The sequence below is a fragment of the Pezoporus wallicus genome, unplaced genomic scaffold (genome assembly GCF_028554395.1).
Source record: "Pezoporus wallicus isolate ANWC-B61680 ecotype Strahan unplaced genomic scaffold, APGP_CSIRO_Pwel_v1 contig_6382, whole genome shotgun sequence".
In the NCBI taxonomy this organism is placed as follows: Eukaryota; Metazoa; Chordata; class Aves; order Psittaciformes; family Psittacidae; genus Pezoporus; species Pezoporus wallicus.
This window is the reverse complement of record NW_026638015.1, coordinates 143,737-166,634: the sequence shown is the minus strand read 5'-3', so window position 1 is coordinate 166,634 and position 22,898 is coordinate 143,737. Positions and strand designations below refer to the sequence as shown.

The 22,898-nt window shown below is 57.1% G+C and overlaps 2 protein-coding genes across 2 annotated transcripts; one reads left to right on the top strand and one right to left on the bottom strand.

Annotated features, from left to right (window-relative positions):
• The first annotated feature begins 1,125 nt into the window (after positions 1-1,125).
• On the top strand, positions 1,126-16,829 carry CHRM4 (cholinergic receptor muscarinic 4). Its single transcript, XM_057408811.1, has 3 exons — positions 1,126-1,257; positions 13,639-13,680; positions 13,900-16,829. Exons 1-3 carry the CDS (start codon positions 1,203-1,205, stop codon positions 15,375-15,377), a joined length of 1,575 nt encoding a protein of 524 aa, XP_057264794.1. The 5' UTR covers positions 1,126-1,202; the 3' UTR covers positions 15,378-16,829.
• Positions 16,830-17,151: 322 nt separating this feature from the next.
• Positions 17,152-22,224, bottom strand: MDK (midkine). The gene is made up of 5 exons (XM_057408782.1): positions 22,070-22,224; positions 18,737-18,820; positions 18,482-18,643; positions 18,244-18,405; positions 17,152-17,869 (listed from the first exon to the last, which is right to left on the bottom strand). The coding sequence occupies exons 2-5, from the start codon at positions 18,813-18,815 to the stop codon at positions 17,844-17,846; spliced, it is 429 nt and encodes a 142-aa protein (XP_057264765.1). The 5' UTR covers positions 18,816-18,820; positions 22,070-22,224; the 3' UTR covers positions 17,152-17,843.
• Positions 22,225-22,898: the final 674 nt, after the last annotated feature.

Here is a 22,898-nt window from a genome sequence, read left to right as displayed (position 1 = left end):
GCTAACATTTCAGAGACATCGACATGAAACACCAGCCTTTTGTTAAGTGCTACCTCCCAGAGCAAGAGACATAAGAGAGGAGGGTGAGGAGGTGAAGGAGTGGATGTGGGAACTTGTTTGAGACTGTGATCACTCAGAGGAGGGAGAAAGTGGGGCTTTTATTTGTTTATGTGTATTTATGTGTGTATGTGTGAGAGTCGAGCAGATGGGGAAATGATACCCATGTGTATCTGCGAGACAGAGCAAGTGAGAGGCAGAGGGGGGATGAGAGAGCTGGTCTAAGAAGCAGAGAGAAGGGAAAGGTGGGGAGGGAAGGGAAGATGGATTTCCTCCCTCCTTGCCCTCCCTCCCCGTTTGTTTCTTCTTGCTTGTCACTTTCTCATAACCACAATGAAAGGAGAAAGCAGAACTGGTGGGGCAGTGACATGATTGGGAAACCACCTGCTGATGGTTTTGGTCCTGGGGGAGAACCCCAACACTGAGTGTTAGTGACAGCCCAGCAGAGTTCGTCATGCCTTTCAAGTCTGCGGATGCGTGCGCCAGGACCGGTTTTTAACTGTATTTTGGAGACCGGGGAGTGCATGGAGGACTCCCTTTGCCCGGGCTCTGCTGGGCTGCGCTCTGCCTCTCCTGCCCTTTCCTTCTCTCCCGCCTTGAGGCCCCGGTGCTCCCGGTGTCCGGGGGGGCTGGTGGGTGCGGGAGGCACCAGAAGCTGCGGGCAGCGGGGGACAGCGAGCAGCGGGCAGAGGACGGGCAGCGGGCAGCGGGCAGCGAGCGGTCCTTGGGCGGCCGGAGGGCTCCCTGCAGCACCGCGGACAGCGCCGCCCGCAGCCTCGACGGGGGGGTCAGCTCTGCCCGGCGCCGTCTCCGCCTCCGCTTTCCCCCTCAACATCCGTCCGGAGGGTCCGGCTCCGCGCATCTGGGACGGGGGGACAGCGGCGTGTGGAACGGCCGCGGCTCCCTGGCGTCTTTGCGGCGGGGAGGGGGGCTCACATCTGGGGGAGGCACATCTGGGAGCATGGGAGGGAGGGGCCGGGCTCGGGGGGAGGACCGGGCTGAGCAGGCAGCGCCGGGCCCTCCCCTCCCACCGCCCCTTCCCCGCCCCTCCGCCGCGCACGGCGCCGCCGGGAGCCGGGAGCCGGGGGCCGGGGCCATGCGTGCCGGAGCCCCCGACGGCGCGGCGGCGTGCGCGGCGCTGCACCATGGCCGCTGAGAACGGCTCGGCGGCGGGCGGCGGCGCGGCCTGGGGGCTGCCCGGTGAGTCGCTGCTCGGGGGCTCCGTGTGCGGCGGGAGGGAAAGGAAAGGGGGGCCAGGGCATCCCCGCGGCCCCCCCCCCTCCCCGAGAGTCCCTGAGAGATGGGGGGGCCGCATGGCTTCAGAGTGCATGGGGAGGGGGTGCGCACCCCGGAGAGGTAACACCCGGGCGCCCCAGGAATGGCGGGTGTCTCTCTGCCAACTTTCCCGCACTCCTGCGTCGCTCCGGGAACCCCGGCGTGCTCCGCGGATCAGAACCCCCGCATTTGGTTCGCCGCCCCGGCATGCGGGAGTCGTGCGGGGTTGCAGCTCTGCCAGGGCGCCGGGAAGAGATCTGGCACCCCCCTTCCCTGCTCCCATCCAAACCAGCACCGCTCCCGCGATCTGTGGTCCAAGGCGCCTCGGATCCTTCAGACCGCCTGGGAACCGGCCCTGTCAGCACCCTGCCACGGGCACAGGAGCACCCTGCATCCCTGGGGGATGTGGAGTGGGAGGGTATCTACTCCCCTGGTGCTTGCTTTCAGAAGGAGGTTTGCTTTCTGAGCAGGAAACTACCTTCACGCTTGCTGTGCTTCCCTCTATATTCCAGCAGGAGCAGCAGGGACGAGATCCCACATGTTTTGGACACTGTCCCCATGCTGGACAAAACCCCGCTGGCCCCTTGGCCACCTCCCAGAACATGACTAGGCAGAAGTCCCCCACCTCTCCACAGAGCCCTTTGCTGGGTTGGGCACTGCAAGGGGGACAGCTCTTGCCCCCTCTCCCTCTAGGTGTGGGTCCCATTTGCCCTTTAGCCCTTGCTGGCCCTGCTGCACCTTCCCCGCTGGTAACAGCAGAGGTGCCCCGTGCTCTCTGTTGGTCCATCATGGACAAGAGCCAGGCAGCCCCACCCTTCACCTCTCCCAAAATAAGGGCATGGGCTTCAAATCAGGGAGCAGTTCTTGTCATTTTTTTGCATGAAAGTAATGCTGTAATGCTCTATGTGAAAGTCATGCTCTTCTGTCCCGCTCTCAACCCCTCTGTCTGTGTTACAGCCACATTTTCTAGCTGCTCTTTGCAAAGCCCAAGGCTAGGGAGATGCTTCCCAACCTGAGGAACAGCTAGCATTCCTCTGTGCCCAGCTGGCAAAGCTGTTGGGCTCCGCTTGGGCGTTTGTCATGGGTGCCTTGAGGTGACTTGGGCGGCTCAGCTTCTCCTGCCACTACTTGTGGGATGAGCAAAGGGGCTGGGAGGGCCGGTTCCCACCCAGTGGGGTGGCTGTTGATGTTTCTCAAGATGCTCAGATGCCAGGGTCCTAGAGCCCAGGATTTCCATGAGGCACACCAGTGACAGTGCTCACGTTGAGATCCCAGGCGACTGCAAGATGCTTTTCGCTGTCACTACTGCTGGGCATCACCGCCTGCTTCCTAATGCCTTGACTTCTGCGATCTGAGCACCTGCTGCTGCTCTCCAGCCTGGAGCAGGGCTCCATGAGGCATCCAGCAAAGAGCAGGGTGATTTCACCCAGATGGAGACTCTAAGAAATAGCGACCCATCCCCGTCACCCCTCAGCCGGGCTGGTGCCCAGCAGGCAGAGTCCCTGCGTAGGGATGGGAGCGGGGATCTGTCCCTGTGCACAGCAGCTCCCGGTTCCTGAGGGTTTGAAGCCAATGTGTCCTTGCTCAGAGCCAGCAGCAGGTTCCCAGGTCGGCAGCATGGAATGGCAGCGGCCTGGGGAATGACCTGGTGAGTAGGAAGCTGGCGGGAAGAGGAGGAGGAGGAGAAAGGCTACCGGTAAACACTGTTTGTTCAGTCACACAAGGGGCATACTCGCCTCAGTGGGTCAGTCTGTTTCTCTCATAGAAGAGGAATTAACTGAAATCATTAATTAATGCTGTGATCCAATTACTCTGAGTTTGCAGAAGGCGCATGGTTTGTCTCTCAAACTGTCCGCAGGAAGATGCTATTGATGTCAGGTTTTGTCATGGATGGGTTTGTTTGTTTGTTTGGGGTTTTTTAATTAAAATGACAAATATCTCCCCAGGAAATAAACCAACAACAGAAAAAAGGACAAAAACAGGGAATAAAAACAGTGAGATCAGGAGGAACGGCTGATGCAGAGCATCCCTAGCACACTGTGTCTGCTTGCCCTGCTGAGCCCCGGCCAGCAGCACCCACAGAGGTGAAGAGGGTTGGTGAGTGCCCCCCGAGGTGGCAAATGCAGCTCTGCAATAGCAAGAGGAGAGGGAAATGGAGCCTGTTTGCGAGGGGCTGCTGCTCTCTGCACAAACACAGCTCCTCTTCCCGCATGCACGTACGTGCAGCAGGAGTTTCATGTGCACAAGATGACCCCTTCTCATTGGCATGGTAAATCATGGGCATCTTCTGGAGAAGTAGGGCTGTCCCTGAGCTGGTCTCTGCTCGGTCTGACATGGAGCTCTCCAGTAAGCCAAGGGAGGAGGTTTGCTTTGCATTTCAGCATCTGTTCTGGGCTCGCTCTAAAACTGTGTCTAAAGGACGTGTTTCAGGGAGATGAAGGATGCAGGGTGTGGAAGTTTGGACCAGCTCATTCCCATCTACTTCCTCTCTCCTTTTCATCCCTTTCCCGGCATGCCCACTGACTGCTCTTTAGCTTGCCCTAGCACAGCACCCACCAGTGTGCCAGGCGCCAGTGGTGGTGCCAGGGACCTGAGCAGGGTTGAATCCTCCGGAAGCCGGAGCTTGGAGCCATGCCGAAGCCATCCCTTTCCCGAGGGATTCAGGCCACCAGTCAGCAAACAGACACCAGTTCCTAGGAATGCTCACGTGCTCTTCTACCCCGGGTCCTAGGAGGCAGGGCAGTCAGGGTCTTGTCACCTAACTCATAATGGAGAAATGTGCCAGCCTTAACCCTCCCTGGGAGAGCACTGATTCCCACAACATCCCTTTAACCCTGTAGGCATGGGAAGGTCTCAGTTCATCCAGACGTTGGATGTACCAAGGTTGGCCGTTGTGCTGTGTTCAGACCAATTCATCTGCTGCAGCTTCAAGGAGTTTGGCATTTCCTGGACAAATGAATCTGGAGCCAGTGCTTCCCGGCAGCCTTTCCCACTGCACCAGTGCTTTGCTGCTGCAGAAGCATAGGACGTGTCTTGCCAACAGGTCCCCCCCTTGATATTTAGGGTTTTAGCAGCCGACACACAACCAGTCCCTGTCCCCCCCTGCAGACACTGGGGTATCCACACTCTGTGTGTGTGTTGGCATCCATCACCTTCCTTGTGGGTGGATGCACTGGTCCTCCTGGAAGTTGACTCTGGGCCAGGACAACATCATTTGGCCTGGCTTCAGGCCTTGATTTCCCTGGAACAGTGAGCATGAGCAAATGAGGGTCTGCTGGAGACGCTCTGCAGCCCAACCCCTCGTGTGCTGGGTGAAGCTGCTCACACCTTCACATTAGGGATGCTCCTGGGACCCTCCAGAGATGCCTTCAGCCCAGAGGCTGTGCTGCACGGAGGAGGAACTCCAACAAAGGCTTGGTTTATACCTTGTGAGATGTAAGTTAGCTGAGGAAATTACCTTCACAGCCTGTCCAAGCCTCCAAACGCAGTGGCTGCAGGCACTGAGAGTGGTCACTGACAATGCCCAAAACCATTGCTGGAGGTCCTGCGAATCAGAGCTGTGGGAGTGACACCATCCCTCTTGTCTTGCTGTGAGCCTGTCCCCATCAGCCCTGCATGGCCTGTGCAGTGTGGGCTTCAGTCCTGCTCAGTGCCCAAGGGTCTGCTCCCTTCCCACCCCAGCATTAGACAGCCTGAGCTGTGCTGGTGCAGAGGACCCGCACGCACCCCGGGTGCTGTTTCCGTGACTCAGAGAGTGAAGGACAGGGCCGTGGGGAACCACAGGGCTGTTTGCTTGTCTCCAAGAGCCTCGCAGAGGAGTTTCATCCCAGGGCAGCTGGCACAGGAGGAGCAGCAGCTGGAAGTTTGTCCTTTAAAGGCAGGACTCAGTGTAAACCATGGAGCTCCTCGGCCAGCGCTATCAAGGCTGCCTGCGCTCCTCTAGCCAAGAAAGCCAGGCAGAGAAGCAGCCCCCTGCTACCACAATTCCTATTAAATATAATGTATTTTATAGCACCTTGCAGCTTGGCAGAGGAGGCAGCAGGGACTGGCACCAGGTCCCTCAGCTGAAGGCATCTGGAGAAGAGGGGTGCGGGGTGATGTGCTGTCTGCAGGGCTCAGGCTCTTGGCAGAGCCGTTTTGTGTCAACCGGTTAAGGGGTTAACCTCTTTGGGCTCTTTAAGCAGAACCAGATTGATTCATCTGTGGGAAACTCCAGTTGTGCAACGCTGAGTCTGAAAACACCGCTCTGCAAACACCATGTCCCGGGCCCTCGTGGCCGCTCCTGGTCACGGGGCAGTTCTCCAGAGGCTCGCATGGCGCCTTGCTTCAGTGACCCCTCGATCCCAGACCTTCCCAATGCTGATGTGAGCTGGCCCCCCCACCCCGGCAGCACAGCGGGCTGGCTCTGCGCGGAAGGACAAGCATCCTTACGGGATCTTTGCATGACTGAGATGGGATGGAGCGTACCCCGCATCTCTCCATCTCTAGTGCCTTGGGGGTAGCTTGGATCCCTGCTCTGCTGGCAGTCACGTCATCTGCAGTCCAAATTAAAGCCAAAATAGTGTGTGCGTGTGTGCAGAGAGGGATGGAGAGCAACAAAACCCTACTCACATCAGCCTCCGCCTGACAACAGGCGTGAGGTGCCTGGGCTTGGGGCTGCCTTTCTGCAGCAGTGTCTAGCACAGTCATCCCTAGGCTGCTTGCGGAGCTCAGATCGCCCACCATGGCCCATAAGTGATGTCCAACTCATGAAACCCTCTGCTACCATGCGCAGCCACAGGCAGTGAGGTGCTAAACCCCTACCCAGTGCTGCAGGGAATTGGGATTAGCGTAGGGCCATGTCAGGCTGGGGACCACTATCCTGCATCAGAGCTGCAGCCCGTGATGTTTTCCATCCCCAGCATGGTTCCTGCTCTCCCCATCAAGGAGCTGGTGGGAGCACCCAGTGAAGGCAGCAGGGAGAGGTTTGCAGGAGGTCTGTCCCTTTTGGAAGAGTTTCCTAGGGCTCTTCTGCGGGGTCAATGTGTAATCCCTCCCTGACAGCCAAAGTGATTCCCACTTCCTTCCTCTCCATCCCTCTCCTCCTCTGTTGTCCCTATGGATTAGGATTTCATACCTGCTCTCCTCCCCTGGCTCCCACACTTCCCATACTGCCTGCCCATGCCCTGGGCTCCCCTGCCCACCAGCTGCTGCAGCTCCTGTCCTTCACTCTGTCCCCTTGCTCAGGCACAACCTCCAACACTTGTGGTCTTGTGGCCAAGAGGGATCTAATATTTTCAGCTTCCTATTTCATTAGCATCCCAAAGCTTTCCTTCTGCTCTCTGTCCCCAGCACTAGGGCTCTGTCACATCCACATCCATCCAGCAGGGCCCTTGCCTGATTTATGCCCTTGGCTCAAGGCATCAGCTCTCTTTTCACTCACCCATTGCTCAGTTGGCTTATTCGTGCTCTCAAATCCCCGCAGAGCCTCATCCTGCTGTATGGGACAAGAGGCTGGCACCCAGGTAGGATGGTGGCATGGGAGACCAGGGACAGTGGCACGGTGAGGGGCTTCCCCGCAATGGGCTTCCCCAAAGAGGGTCTGAGTCCATCACCAGGCAAGGCCTGTCCTTGTCCCTAGGGCAGGGAGAGATGCACTTAGAAGCAACCAGATCTGGTGTCTTGCAACTCCCTGCCCTCTTGCTCCCCACCTTCTCCCGCAGGCATCTGATCCTGGCCACTAACCTCTCCCTGGGGAGAGCCCAGCTAATCCAGGCAGGCACTTGTGGCTGTAATCCTCTTGCTCCTTCGAGGGGAAGCTCTGCTAGCTGAGCCCAAAGCCCTTCCCTGTATGACCTGTAGCTGCAGTGGGGTTATTTCTGCTGTGCTGCCTTGAAACAGCTGGGTCCTATCAAAGCTTCAGCCCAGGGATATAAAAGAACGTGAGCATCTCTCAGAGGCAGAGAGTATTAATGCAGTAGATGAAGTGTGGCTCAGCTGAGAGCCAAGCACATTCCTGGCTCAATAGCATGGGCTGAGCTTTGTCACCAGCCCAAAGCTGCCCCCCTTTTGCTACCCACTGAAGCTGGTGTGAGTGTGGAAGCTGCGGGATGGGTACAGCAGGGTAAGGCTGGACATCCGCTTCAATCACATATGCTTGGCATGCTCACTATTAGTGTTCCCTAATAACTGATAGGTTATTTACTGGGCCTAATAATTGGGTGAGAGATGGTTAATCAGTGTCAGTGTGGCCAGCATGCTGGTTGGTTATGTATAGGAGTCGCTTTCAACCACTTAAACCCACTTTCTCACTGGTTTTCTTCTTGTTTGGTGATGCTGTGGGTCGATGGTGTGTAGCCCCTTATGATTCAGGGCATGTTAGGGGTACAGACAGCCGGTGGGGAGGCAGCTGTGGGATCCTGGGCTGAGCACTCCTTATGTGAGTGGCTTGTAAGCACTCGCTCTGACCCTTCGTGCAGCTGGGTGCATGCCACCATGGACGGGGTGCATCAGTTTTGCTCTGAAACCCAGCAGCAACCACCTAGTTTGAAGCAGCACGGGGGGGCTCCTGCCTTGCTCACAGTGATGGTCGGGTTGGCTGACTGCAACGCTCCCTTCTGGCCCCAGACACAGCAAATGTTCAACGCCTGATGCACAAACACGTGCTGAGCTTTGGAAAGTATCTCCAGCCCCTTTGCCTGCCCCCGACAACTGTCAGCTTCTGTGCCACTGAGCCCACTGCTGCTCTGGTAGCTCCAGGAAAAGCCATCAGAGACTCTCAGCTTGCTAGGACAGAGGAATTTGCTTTGTGTCATGAGAACCGGTTGAACAGCAGAGAAAGAAAGGAAGGAATTGTTTAATGGAAAAACAGAATGCCCAGATCCACCCTGTATGTTACTGCAAGACACAATTCCTCTGGTGTAATGGTTCAGATCTCCTCTGGAGCAGCATAATGACTTCAGAAGTCCATTGACTCTCTGTGCCAGCTCCAGAGGAAGCCCTGCCATCTCAGTGTAGTAAATCCCCCTGGACCCTCATCTCCTTCCTGCATTCCTGGTTGGCTTGTTCCTTCGTTGTTCCTGATGTGGAGGCATGGAGCAGTCTGGCACCAGGCAAAGCACACCCCGATGGGGCAAAGCCAGGCTAATCCCCCACCAGGCACAGGCCCTCTCCTCGATCCTCTCCCCATATATTGTATTTCTAAGGGGCCTGTTCCTGGTACCTTGCAGCATTATTTTCACACTCTGAGGGGTGTGAATCTGCCAACCTGAGCAATCCTTCGCTAGCTGAAAACTGGTGCTATGACTCAGGGACTAATTAATGGCTATTAGATAACGCAATTAGCGCTGAAATCTGTCACCCCTCTCCGAGTGTCCCTTCCCTTTGTGCGCAGGAGCCATAAACACAACTATCTGTTCCGCACCTCCTATCCCCCCCTCCCCTCGGGTTCAGGTTGCGGCTGCCCAAAGCGCCCTGCCCCACATCTCATCAGCAGTTCGACACGATGGAACTAATCCCATTAAGATGTTCACCCTCTTGGCGCTTAAAGGAAAGCCAAGACAAGCAGGGGGCCGGCAGCAGGGCTGAGAGGGCTGGCCCTGCTCTTTCCAACAGCAGCGGCAGAGCTGATGTGCCCTGATCCCGGCCCTGTGCACACAGTCAGAGCAGGGAGTGATGTGTGCCTTCCCCTGGAGATGTCCCTGGCAGCAGCTCGCACTCAGAAGCCTCTGTGAAAACGATGCTTTCTCTAACGCCATTCCTTCCCCTATGAACATCTTCTTCCCCTGAGTGGTGCGAGCTTGGCTTCTGGTGGCAGTGCTTGCTGAGTGTGCCAGGTGCTGTGCACAGCCCTGCTCATTCCCATAGACCTCACTTCAAGCTGCATGTGGACCAGCCATGACTCTGCCCCTGCTCCCCCTGGCCCCAAGGATGAGGATGGGGATGGGATGGTGGCAGTGACAGAGCAGGGTGGTGGTGTGAGGGACAGGGGCCATGGAGGGGCTCAGGGAGGCTGTGCGGTACGGGAAGCAGAGGAAGGGGACACTGCAGCAGTAGGGCTGCTTGCTCCAGAAGCTCATCCCATAGCTCGAGGTGCCACCATCACATGGGTGTGTGTGAACACCAGCCTCTCCTGCTGCCTTCTCCATGCTGGTGGGGAGGGTGGCCATCTCCAGACATGCAGGGATGGGCAGGAGAGAGCAAGACTCTCTGTCCCATACAGGGTGAATGCTCAGCAGGTCACCCGATGGAGTGGTCCATGAAAGGGCTTTCTCCTTTCTAAGCTTGCGACGTGCTGCAAGGCTCTTTGAAGGTGCTGACAGGCTGAAGGCTTGCTGGAGTGACACATGAGGTGTGCAGCAAGGAAAGAACAGAAGCACTTCACTGTGCCCCCACACATCACCCTGTGACCGAGGAGGGGTGGGCAGAACTGGCTTTGATCACTGGCTCTTGAGCTGTCTCCTTGACCAACGGTGATGGCATCTCGGGCAGTGATGTGGTGGCATCTCAGGCTGCTGTGCCAAGCCCTGCTCAAAATAGGTGAAAACCAAACTGCAGCCTTTTTGTCTTGGATCTGTGGCTGCCTGTGCCTGTCTTCATCCGTAACATGCAAGATGTTGGGTGAGAAGGGAAAAGTGTTTCCCTGTCTCGAGGACGTGCTTTCTGAGTGCTGCGGCAGCCACAGGAACCCTTAAACCAAAAGGTGCTATCAGTGGAGATTTATAAGCTCCTAATGGCTTCAATGGAGAGGAGAAAACCAGACATAAATCACAGCTGGAAGTCCTAAGGAAGGAGAAGGCTGGTGATGGAGTTTGTAGCTGGCTGGTGATGGAGTTTGTAGCTGGCTGGTGAGAGCAGGTCTGAGAGAGCACCCACTGCATGCCGCAGGCAAGGAATGGTGTGTGCAGGCTGAAAAGCCAATTGGTATCGGAGGTAGGGGCCTGAGTACCAGGAACCTTTCTGAAGTGGCCTCTGGGCTTTGACGAGGTTGCATCTCCTCCCTGGCTATGGTGCCAGCATGGATATGAGTGGACAAAGGGGAACGGATTCAGGGAGGATGATGTGGGACAAGGTCATGAGAGGATGGAGAAGAGGAATGTGCAGGGGAGAGAGATGAGCACTGCAGGGCACAGGAGAGGCATTTATCTGGGATACCCCAGGTCTGGAGAGGTCTCTGGGTGTCTGGGGGCTTCACAGCACTGGGAACAGTGCTGCAGCTGGTGTGAGAGTGGAGATGAAATCGCGCTAACAAGTGTGATTCCACTGCAGCACTGCAGCAATCTTGTGTGCTCTCTCTGTCCTCAGGCACATCCTGGGGCACAGGCAGAGTGGGGCTGCCCAAGGGCTGTACCCCAGCCTGGGTCCTCCATGCGTAACCGCCTGCACAACCTTGGTGTTCTCCATCACAAAGGCAAACAGCAGGATCTATCCCCAGTGCCTATGCAGGCATGATCCATGGCTTGGTCAGCAGGTCCTAGACCTGATCGCAGCTCTGGACTGAGCTGCCTGCCCTGTTCAGTGCTGGGTGAGCTCAGAGGGTGTCAGGGACAGAAGAGAGATAGCAGGATGGAGAGAGCAGAAGACAGGGAAAGAGGAATGCCCAATAGGCTGTGGTATGGCAGAAAATAGCCAGTGTCGGAGGTGAGGGTGAGCTGTGTGCACATCTTCCAGCTTGTTGTGTGTGTGTGGTCCGTATCTTCACATCCTTAACCACTGCCAATCCCCCTCCTACCTTCAGTCGGGACACTGCTTTATACTTGCCCTTCAGTGAAGGCTCATTTCCAAGTACCCGTTGAAGTCCTTCACCCTGCGGCTGCAGCTGCGTCTCAGCCCATCGCTTTCCAGCGTGACCTCTGGGTGGCATCCGAAGGCGAGCGAGAGCGGCCACGCCAGCGTTTTCCTCTTTCATTTCTGTGACCGGTTCTATGGAGTGGAATGAGATGGACTTTTCTTACTTGGGGCAACTGAGAGCACAAACCTCTGTCAAGGCTGATAATGAATTAAAGGCACTTAGATGAGGATGCTGGCTCACGAAGTGAAGTGGAAAAACTGAAACCTTCATTTTAGCAGAGATGAAGGAGAGGTTTCTTTTCAAGATTTTCAAGCTCTTCCTGGAAGAGCTGGGGTAGATGTCTGCTTGATTGCTAGCTTGTCTGATTGGTTTGATTAGCTGTTACAGGAATGACAGCTAAATCTCCCCATCTCACCAAAGCGAAGAATTTAAAACTCATTTCAATTGTACTGAAACCAACCCCCAAACTGCCACAATTACAGATTTCTAAGCCATCTTATACACTTGTCACCTCTTCTTGCATCCTTGGCAGGGTGCCTAGGAGGGGCGGCAGCACAAAACCCTTTCCTTCTCCCTTTATGCATCCTTTCCCCTTGTGTAGGAGCTGGGTGTGAAGCTGGGCAGTGCCACTGGGCTTCTTTGCCCCATCGGTATTTAGCATTTCTGAAGGGTTTCTTGCTTTCCAAAGCACTTCACGGGCCACGTGTACCAGGCTCAGAGGATAATGGTACAGATGCGTTTCCCCATCCCTCAAGCACTTCTTTCTGCTGTGTGTGTAAGCAAAGCCCAGCCGCTGCTGCAGCTGTAGCCTTGCTAATGCAGAAGCCGCTGTAAGAACTACGTTGGTTCCCCAGCTTTAGCATCACAGCAGCCCTGCTCCCATTTTCTCACACCTGCACCTCTTTAAAAAGCTGTTGTATTAAACCCTTGGCTGTTTGCTGATGGCAGAAATCTCCTACCCTCAGCACAAACAAGAAGCAAGGGCATTCCTTTTAAAGGACTTCACAAACACAAAGCCATCCCAAAGCCTGCCAAGCCTTGCTCTGGAGAGGCGTGCCTTAATGTTTACGCATTTAGCACGTCTGTATACATTTAGCATGTTTATACATTTAGCAAAATCAGCCTCAGGAGTCCCAGGTGTTTGGAGCCAGCACCGTTACCCAAGCCAGCTCGCAGAGACCTGCTGTGCCAAGTGCTCTGCTAGGCACTCTGGTGTGAACACCCAGCTCCTGCTGGGCTACCAGCAGCAGTGCCCATGGGGCAATGACCCAGGCACTGAGTGAAGCTGCTGAAGACACTGTCCTGGCTGTGGGGTGGTGGGGTTGGGATGCTCCGAGCAGCCAGGGTGAAGTGAAGCCCAGCAAGCTTTGGGGTCTGGGTAGAGTGGGTGAGGCAGGTCTGATGGGAAGCTCCTCTGTCCTGCACAGCTCCTCAAGCACCTTTGCTTCCCCCTCCTCTTCCAGGAAATTCCTCTTCATAGAATCACAACGGTTTTGGTTGGAAAGGACCTTGAGTTCATGCAGTTCCAGCCCCCTGCCGTGGGCAGGGACACCTCACACTAAACCATGTCACCCAAGGCTCTGTCCAACCTGGCCTTGAACACTGCCAGGGATGGAGCATTTACCACTTCTCTGCGCACCCTGTGCCAGCACCTCAGCATCATCACAGTAAAGAACTTCTTCCTTATATCCAATCTAAACTTCCCCTGTTTAAGTTTTAACCCATTCTCCTTTGTCCTATCACTACAGTCCCTGATGAAGAGTCCCTCTCCAGCATCCTTGTAGGCCCCCTTCAAATACTGGAAGGCAACAGATCAGTTTTGATGCATTGGGTTTTTATTTTTGAATGCCCATTCTCCTCTCACCTTGGGGGTTAACCGCAGGCATCTCAGTTTGGATGAAGTCGTTCCTTCTGCCTGTAATTCCTGCCGCCTTTCATTAATAATTGCATGTGTCAGGCTGAGATGCTGGCTCCACCACACACATCTCCATGGCTGGTGTGGCTGCAGCTGAAGTGTGATGTGGGACTGAGGGAAGAAACCAGTATATTCTGGCTTTGCTGGCTGACAGCACTGGTGCAGCCCTTTGCTCTCCCACATCTGCTGGGGCTGGGCTGTGGATCAGGCCAACCCAAATTAGAACCATAGAACCATCAAGTCCAACCATTCCCCAGCACTACCAAGGCCACCACTAAACCATTTCACTGAAGGCCTCATCCATGTGATTTATATTGACTTCCAGGGATGGTGACTCCACCACTGCCCTGGGCAGCCTGTCCCAATGCCTGAGCACCCTCTTGGTGAAGAAATGGTTCCTAATATCCAATTAAACCTCCCTGTGTATCTTGAGGCTGTTTCCTCTTCTTTTACCCAGTTTCACCCTTGTTTGGGTTTTCAGCATCTGCCTTTGTGCAGCATTGCCTCTTTGTCAAGGCTACCTCTGTTGGGAAGGTTGGTGCCCACCATTAAGATACCTTGGGACTCACATGAACTGATTGTGCTGAAGCTGTAATATAACTTGTTTTTTTCCCTGTCCCAGATTTCATCTTCCAGAAGGAGCTGTTTGCTGCCAGAGACACAGGTGAGCTGAGAGGACCATGGCATGGGCTTTGTGGGTGCTCTGGGAGTGCTGGGGGCACACCATAAGCCTGCTCTTGTCCCTGGGGCAGGGCACTGGCTCCGTGCTGCGCTATCCTAGCAGCAAGTGCTGTACATCACCACTCTGCTCCACATCCCCCCCTCCTCCAGCACGGGGTGGCAGATGTCACATTCTCCCTTTCTGTCCCCACTCCCCTTGCAGACCCCATGCACAACTTCTCTGCTCAGCCCTGGCAGGCGAAGATGGCCAACCTGACCTACGACAACTTCACCCTGGGCAACCACTCCGAGGTGGCCATCCAGCCTCCCACCAACTACAAGACGGTGGAGCTGATTTTCATCGCCACGGTCACTGGCTCGCTCAGCCTCGTCACGGTGGTGGGGAACATCCTGGTGATGCTGTCCATCAAGGTGAACCGCCAGCTCCAGACTGTCAACAACTACTTCCTCTTCAGCCTGGCCTGTGCAGACCTCATCATCGGGGTCTTCTCCATGAACCTCTACACGGTCTACATCATCAAAGGCTACTGGCCACTGGGGGCTGTGGTGTGTGACCTGTGGCTGGCCCTGGACTACGTGGTGAGCAATGCCTCTGTCATGAACTTGCTCATCATCAGCTTTGACCGGTACTTCTGTGTCACCAAGCCCCTGACGTACCCAGCCAGGAGGACCACCAAGATGGCAGGGCTAATGATCGCGTTCGCGTGGGTATTGTCCTTCGTTCTCTGGGCCCCTGCCATCTTGTTCTGGCAGTTCATTGTGGGCAAGAGGACAGTCCCTGAGAGGGAATGCTATATCCAGTTCCTCTCCAACCCGGCGGTGACCTTCGGCACGGCCATCGCTGCTTTCTACCTGCCTGTAGTCATCATGACAGTGCTGTACATCCACATCTCCCTGGCCAGCAGGAGCAGGGTGGGGAGGCACAAGCCTGAAAGCAGGAAAGATAGGAAGGGCAGGTCCCTCAGCTTCTTCAAGGCCCCCCTGATCAAACAGAACAACAATAACTCCCCCAAGAGGGCCACGGAGGTGAAGGAGGAGGTGAGGAACGGCAAAGTGGACGACCAGACTTCGGCACAGACAGAGGGCACCGGCCATCAGGAGGAAAAGGAGACATCCAACGAGTCCAGCACCGTCAGCATGACCCAGACCACGAAAGACAAGCCCACAGCAGAGATCCTGCCAGCGGCACAAAGTCAGAGCCCGTCCCACCGCCGGACGAACCCGACCTCCAAGTGGTCCAAGATTAAGATCGTCACCAAGCAGAGCGGGTCTGAATGTGTCACTGCCATCGAGATTGTCCCTGGGAAGGGAGGAGCCTCTGACCGCAATTCCCTGGCCAACAGCCGCCCGGCCAACGTCGCCAGGAAGTTTGCCAGCATCGCCAGGAGCCAGGTACGGAAGAAGAGGCAGATGGCAGCCCGGGAGAAGAAGGTCACCCGCACCATATTTGCCATCCTGCTGGCCTTCATGGTCACGTGGACTCCATATAATGTGATGGTCCTCATCAACACCTTCTGCGAGACCTGCGTACCCGAGACAGTGTGGTCCATCGGCTACTGGCTCTGCTATGTCAACAGCACCATCAACCCAGCCTGCTACGCCCTCTGCAATGCCACGTTCAAGAAAACCTTCAAGCACCTTCTCCTGTGCCAGTACAGGAACATTGGCACAGCCAGATAAACTGGCACTCAGGGACCACTCTTCAGTAAGGTGATGGAAGCCCTTCCCTTTGCCTCCTTTGCCAGGGGGTGTGCTCTGCTCCCCACTCACAACAGTGCAGACTGTGCAGTGATTGCAGATGATGCTCTTCATCCAGTGCTGACAAAGGTCCAAGCTGCAGCTCCTTCCAGTCACACTGGGCCTGGGGACTAGCTTGGGGAGCCAGCAGGAAAGCAGAAGACAAGAGGAGGAGATGTGGTCACCAGGAGCTCTCCCCAGCACCCTGCTCTTGAGAGGTTGGCCAAATGGCATCGGTGTTTGTCCTAAGACTGGATGCCTTTTCTCCCCCCTGGATGACCCTCTCCAGGACATCAGAGCTTGTCTGCATGCAGACGGCCTAACGCTGGATGCTTTCAATAGGCTTTTAAACCCTTTATTACCCAAGAAATGACAAGCAACCAGGGCCAAACATTTGCCAGCATCTTGGATCAGGCTGGCTCGGGCATGGACACAGAGTCCTGCTGGCCCAGCCAGGCCCTCTCCCAAGGCAATCAAGATTGCACCCTACCAGATGCGGCAAGCTCCTTCCTTTCCCTTGAGAGATACCATCGTACATCCTCACCCAGGGACTGTGGGGAAAATTGTTCCCTGGGCTTCGTCTCTGCTCTTCCCTTCATGCCCTTTCTGCCCTCAGCCAGCAATTGGCTGAACAACAGACAGATAAACCAAGCATCTCACTCCTGGTGAGGAGTGTGAAACCCACTCTCTTCCTTCAACAATGGAAACAGCTGCAAAGCAAAGCAGTGGTGTGGTGCAGGACTTCTCTTCACAGCCCTGGGGGAAGGAGGCCCTTGAGAAGTGGGCAGCAGCGACTGAAAGAAACTCCTTGGGAGGGATGTGGGGTCGGGGAGAGGAGCTGCAATGTGGTCGAGGTGCCCTGTGTCTCATTAGGGCCAGGAGCAAGCCCCAGCTCTCCCCATGGTGGCTGTTGGAGGCCTGATGCACAGCTTTGGGGTGGTCCCCAGCCCCACAGGCTGAACCCAAGAGAGGCAAAAGGAGCTTGCTGCCGAGCTTTGTAAATGGACATAACCCCATTGTCGGTGTTGTGGTGGAGCCCTCAGCATGCGGGCTTCATCCAGCACCCCCAGCCCCATCCCACCGCTGTGCGCAGCCCAGGGATGCTCCTCAGCCTTTCCCAAAGCCGGGTCTCCACGAGCCTCGGTGAACACGGCCGGGTGCAGGTGAGGGATGGGACGGGGCCACGCTGACACTGGCAAACCCTGTGTCCCTATGTCCTTGCCGTCCCCATGCCAGGGCGATGCTGTGCAGCGCAGAGGGGCACCCCGCCACTGCCTTTAGCACCAGTCACATAGCCGTGCCCAGAGCGCCTGCTGGGCTTTGGGGTCTGGGTGTTTTAAACTGTTAAAAACCACAGCCCAGCCCACCCTGATAAATAAAGACCTTGGACCAGAACCCAGCGGCCACGACGTGAGGAGTGAATGAGTCGTTACCTGGTTGAGCCTTCCCAATGTCACCCACTGGTGACATCTCCTGCGGTGCATGGTTGGCAGCCCCATCCTTAATGCTGAGATGGAGTGGGGATATCTCTAAGTGGTTGAGACAAGGCCATAACGTCTGACCATGTGCCTTCTCCAGGACCATGTGTGTGTGGCACCCAAGCCACGGGCACAGGGACTTCACTGCTGGTCCCGGTGGCATTGACAGAGCTGAGGTTTGCTGTGCTGGGTTTCCAGCCCAGCAGCACCTTGTGGGGATGACCGCTGGGTTCTGATACTTCTTGTAAAAGGTTTTTATTGGAAAAGAAAACAAGCCCCGTTTTCCAAAAGAATGAGAGTTCCCACCCAGCACTGGTGGTAGTGCATTGAGGCAAGAGGGGCCACAGCCCTGGTATGGATACACAAGGTTTTAGGTGATGGAGAACAGGGATGCGGGAGTTCTTGGGACAGTGGCTTTGCTTTCCCCAGCTGCTGCAGGGAAGTTGTGCCCTGGCTGAAGGAATGTGGGAAGAAGCCACCCCGAGCCAAGAGCAGTCCTCATGTGAGTGAGGGCCATGAGTGATGGGATAACTTGGGCATCCCCAGCCCTTCCCTCCTGCACTGGTATCCAGTGGAGAAGCGAGGAGGCTCCTGGGTGCCAAAGGATGCGCTCTAGGCCTCATTTGTGCCAGAGGGTGAAAAGATGTGTGTTCCCATCCCAGCTCTCCGGGCGCATCCCAGTTAACATCAACATCAGCTGAGAAAAGCCGAATGGGATGGCACCAGCAGAGGGGCAGCCACTCCTGTGGGGTGGGTGGGTTTGCTCTCTACAACACTAGTGATCAAAACAAGGCATCTCAGTGAAAGAGGAGGTCATGGGAAGGAGGAGAAGAGGAGGAGGAGGAAGACTGGAGCGTGGGCTGGCTGCAGCTGGGTGTCCAGCCCTGTAGGCACCTTGTCGAGGGGCCGATGAGGATGCTGGCTTCCCGCTCTAGTCCTTCCCCTTGCCCTTCTTTGCTGCATCCAAGAAGCACAGGAAACAAGAGTTAGTGCCTGCTGGCAGCTCACTGCTCTCCTGAGTGCTGCTGTGACAGCGCAGCCCTGCAGGCAGCCTCCCCCCGCCATGCAAAGCCCCACTGAGGAGAGGGTGAGATCCCTGTCCCACCGAAGCCAACAGTGACTTGTGGTGGGACCAGGGGTTTTCCTAGCAGCACCTGCATCCCACCCAGCCAGCAGCTGGACTTTGAGGATGTCACATGTGCTGATGCACGGGGCAGAGCATCCTGCATGATCCCACACACCACCAGCCCAATGGGCTATGCTACCCCTGGAGAGCCCTGGCCTGTGGTCCCAGCAGGACCATTCCGGGGACAGGAGCGGTGGGGGCTCACCTTTGGTCTTCGACTTAATCTTGGACGAGCAGGGCTTGGTCACGTAGACGATCTCCTCACACTGGGCATTGTACAGGGCTTTCTTCAGGATGCCAGAGCGAGTCTTCACACCCGTCTGAGCACTACACCCGCCCCAGCTCTCAAACTTGTACTTGCAGTCGGCTGGAAGAGAGGAGAGAGGTGTCAGAGCCAAACAGGACCCGGTGTGAGCGTGCCCAGGGCGGTCCCACGCACCCACCTCCAAACTTCTTCTTCCAGTTGCAGGGGATCTTGCACTTGAGCTTCTTGCTCTCGTCCTTGCACGTCCCCTCGCGATAGCCCAGCCCGCAGTCCTTGCTGTTGGGGACGCAGGGTCCCCAGCGCCAGTCCTCGCACTTGGACACATCCTTCTTCACCTTCTCTGTGGGGGGAGACAGGGCGGGTGCTCGCTGCAGGGACACGGCAGCGTGTCCCAGGGTGGCCCCCATGACACCAGCCCCCCGCTGCCCCTCACCTTTCTTGTTCTTGCCGGCCTCGGTGGTGGCAGCCAGCAGCATCAGTGCCAGGAGGAGGAGGAGGCTCCGGACCTGCATCCTGCCTGGGGAGAGGGATTGGAGGGGTTGGGGTGCAATGTGGCAGTGAAGGGGTACAGCGGGCTGCAGGCAGCCTGCATGGCAGCTGCCTCCATGTATACACGTGTACAACCCCATGCTCTGCTTGCTTCCACCCATTAGACCATGTGTACTATTTACCATGGAATGGTTTGGATTGGAAGGAACCTTAAGGATCATCTAGTTCTAAACCCCCTGCCCTGGGCAGGGACACCTTCCACTAGAGCAGGGTGCTCCAAGCCCCATCCAACCTGGCCTTGAACACTGCCAGGGATGGGGCAGCCACAGCTTCTCTGGGCACCCTGTGCCAGAGGATCAGCACCCTCACAGGGAAGAGCTTCTTGCTGTCTGATCTCTGGCAGGTTAAAGCCATTCCCTTGTTCTGTCCCTACAGGCCCCTGTAAAAAGCCCTTCTCCGCATTTCCTGTAGCCCCTTCAGGCACTGGAGCTGCTCTCAGGTCTCCCCTTAAGGAGCCTTCTCTTCTCCAGGCTGAACCAGCCCAGCTCTCTCAGCTTGGCTCCACGGAAGAGGTGCTCCAGCCCTCGGAGCATCTTCACAGTTGTGTATCTATCTCTGCAACTGCCTCCAGCCAGGGAGCTGCTGAGCTGGGAGCTTGTTCCCATTCCTGGAGCCCCACATTGCCCTCTATGGCTGAAATGCTCTCCATGGGGATCCCCACACAACCGCCTTCCTCACTGGGTCCTTTACCCAGCACTCAACAGGCTGCCACCCCACACCAACGAGCCCCGGTGCCAGGAGAGCACCACTGCCATAGTACCTTTCTCCTAAGGAATCCAAGGAGGGAAGAAGAAAGCCCAGGAAAGCCCAACCTGCTGCCGTGAGGGTCTGAGAGCTGAACCAGCAGGTTAAACACCAAAGGACTAAGTCCTCACAGTGTTAGAGCTGGGTGGAGAGATGGAGTGGGAGCGCTGCGCCCACTGCTGGCACCGCAGCTGGCAGCACAGCACCCGTGCATGCAGGGGGCTGTGTGTGTTGCATGTGTGCAGCCGTGTGCAGGACGAGGATGAGGGTGCACACATGCAAGGATGCAGCTCCTGGAGCTCTGTCCTTGGGCCAGAGGACGGCTCCCCTCTGGCTCCCACCAGGAGCACCTGCAGGCCACTGCTGCCAGCCCTGGGGTCCCAGCTCTTGCTCCCAACAGGAGTGCAGATGTGTAGGGCCAGTGAATCAAGTCTGGTGACCTCTTCCCTGCTCCCCTAGAGCCTTTGCAATGACATCCATTATCTTACAGCAGCAAATTCATCATACGTGCCCTGGCTCCGTGATGTGCTTGGTGGGACCAGGCTCCAGAAGTCAGGCTGCACCATGTGCCCCAGGGGACATGAGCGCAGGGAAGAAGCTGGGGTCAGCTCCCTGCCCCCAGGCTCCCCAGGCAGTGAGCTGGAGCTCCCCACATTATTCAGGCTCCAGCGCACTCACCTTTCATGCATGGGCCGCCGTGAAGCTGCCGCTTGGCTCTGCATTGAACTGTCACAGGGAATTACACAGCCCGGCTGGCTGAAGGCACAGCAGAGGGGGTGAGAGCTGCCTTCCCCCTCGCCCAGCCGGGCCCGGAGCCGTCCTGCTGAGCACGACATGGCTCAGCCTCTTCCCACCCTGCTGCCTTCCAAGGGGGCAAGAGCTCACCTGCAGACTGCAAGGTTGGGGCTGAGCTGAGTTAGGGGCACTCCTGTCCCACATCCTGCAGCAGCTTGTATGAGGCAGCACGTCTGACACCCGCACTAATCACAGCATCCCTAATTTCAGGTGCTCTGTAAACTTCTTCCATCCTTTGCTGCAGAGCAAGGATGCACCCACCTCCATGCCCAGTGCCTTCCAGCTCAGGTCCTGTGGATGCAGCTCATCCCTGGGTACCAGCATAGATACCGTGGGCCGTGGGGCCCTGCCTATGTGTACACTGGGATGTGGGAATGGGGGCTCTGAGGGACAGCCCAGCTCCAACCCCAGGCACTGCTGGTTTTCCTCCCTGTCTCTGCCCAGCTCATGTTCCACAGGCAAAGGTTTGCAGGGACCCTGAGCTCACCCTAAAGCATTTATAAGGAGTGCAGTTTTCCAACTGGTTTTCCAAACAAACAGCCTTATCCCCTCTTTGCTGGTGGAAAAAGAGCTGTTCCTGGCCAGGCTGCCAGCGCCTTCAGGCATGTTCACACAGCCCAGCTCCTCCCGCATCCCTGCGGGGCCCTGGCTCCTCTCCTGCAGATCCTGGCAAGTTCTCACACTGCCTTGGCCTCTCCCAGGAATAGGCTGCACAAGCGGAGCAGCCTGGAGCCTGGCCACACCATGGCAGTCCCCATTTCCCTTTCCCACTCCCCTCCTCTACCTGCCCTGGGTTTGAATAACCTAGGATCACCTCTATATAGAAAAAGAGATCGACTGGCAATGCTGAAGCAGGTCCCAAATGCCCATCACTGTAATGGGAGAGCCTGGACCCCTCTCCGGATACTGCTCAGGGCCAGGCTGTGCCGTTGCAAGTCTTTCTCTTAGCAGGGGCCACACCATCCTGTCCCCTCGCTGCTGCCCCTATGCTCTCTATGGAGAGGGGCCATTGCTATGCAGGCAGTCCTTCGGCAGCCCCTCTTCCAGCTGGCTCTGGCAGAGACCCAGCTCTCGGGGAGACCATGAGTCGGGGTACCCAGTGCCCCAACAGCAGGAACTTCCCTCCTGCGAGGGGAGGGGAGTCTGAGCTTCTCCCCCTGAGCCAAGGCGTTAGCATGAACGGGAGGTGCTGGGGAGATGCTCCAGGGGAAAGGGGCTTGCTCTGCGTTCTGCCTGTGCGCGCTGGGGCAGGCGCTGTGCCCTGAACCCCGTACAGACCCTTCCCCCCGACGGGCTCCCCGGGCTCCGGCAGGGGCATCTCCTGAGTCCTCTCCGAATGGATGTGGGGTACCCTCAAGGGTGAGGGCTGCTATCCCAGGCCACTGCCTGCTCTCCAGGAGTCCTGCTTCAATCCAAAACTCCTTCCTGCGCCTCCAGCCACTTTCCTGGTACCCCGGGACTCCTGCCCCAAATCCTCCCCAGCCAGAACCATATCCCACACCCCGGCAAATCCCTTTTTCCCCACCCGGGAACCCTTTCTCATGGATTTCTACCCCGGGGAACGGAGCGGGAGGTCGCCGCTCGCCTTAACCGGAGGCGCCCATCCCCGTGGCGTCGGGCGGGCGCGGGGGCTTGGGGTGAGGGTCGGACCCCGCGCAGCCGGGGTGCCCACACTCACCTGCGGTGCGATGTGCGGAGCTTTGCGCGGTGCGGAGCTGCTGCCTTTGTGTGGCGGCCGCGTGCGGAGCCCCCGCGCAGCGCACAGCGGCCCCTGACGTCGGGCTCGGCTGGCAGCAAAAAGGTGATTTTTTAGCCCAAAACTTCCCGCAAGCTCCTCCTCTTGCACATGAGGCACAAAAGGCCGGCGGAGGGGCGGCCCCGGGGGGCTGGGCCGGCCCTGCTCAGCCGGTGAGTGTGGGGCTCACGTCCCGTGTCCCCCGGCCCCGGTTCACCTTCCCCTTGTGTTTGTCTCCAGCCCGCACCCGCGGCGGGGTCCCCAGCATCACCGGGTGGCTGGAGAGGTGCAAGAGGAGCAGCAGAGCAGGGACACCCACCGGGGCGCTCCCCGGGCTGGGTGGAGTGAAGGGAACCACCCCGTGTCTCCACCAGCTCCGTGGATGCCTCCCCTCCCTCCCCATCAAAGCCACAGGCACTGATGGTCCTTCTGCCCTTTTCACCCTTGTTTGCTCCAATGCCCCCTGTGAGAGCAGGTACCAGCTCAGCACCCAAAGCAGTGCATCACTTTCATGCTGGTCCAGTGCATCCACAGCCCCATCCCTGGTGACCTGCTTGTCCCCAGCTCAGCCGTGCTGCTGCCCTTGGTCCATCCAGCAACACGGGATCAGGCTGGTTGGGGATGAAAGGACCTTGCAGATGTGATTGCTCCCTTCCCCTCTTCCCCCCCATTTTCTTAGGTGAGGAGAAGCAGGGAGCAAGCCAACTCTCTCCTGGAGTTACCAGCCAGAAAGATGAGTGCTGTGGCAGAAGAATGGGGCTGTGGTGGGGAA

Coding starts and splice junctions, on each gene's coding strand:
- CHRM4 (XM_057408811.1), top strand. CDS start 1,203: ATGGCCGCTGAGAACGGCTCGGCGGCGGGCGGCGGCGCGGCCTGGGGG. Junction 1,258..13,638: donor CGCGGCCTGGGGGCTGCCCG/GTGAGTCGCTGC, acceptor TCCCTGTCCCAG/ATTTCATCTTCCAGAAGGAG. Junction 13,681..13,899: donor GTTTGCTGCCAGAGACACAG/GTGAGCTGAGAG, acceptor CTCCCCTTGCAG/ACCCCATGCACAACTTCTCT.
- MDK (XM_057408782.1), bottom strand. CDS start 18,815: ATGCAGGTCCGGAGCCTCCTCCTCCTCCTGGCACTGATGCTGCTGGCT. Junction 18,644..18,736: donor GGCCGGCAAGAACAAGAAAG/GTGAGGGGCAGC, acceptor CTCCCCCCACAG/AGAAGGTGAAGAAGGATGTG. Junction 17,870..18,243: donor GATTAAGTCGAAGACCAAAG/GTGAGCCCCCAC, acceptor TCTTGGATGCAG/CAAAGAAGGGCAAGGGGAAG.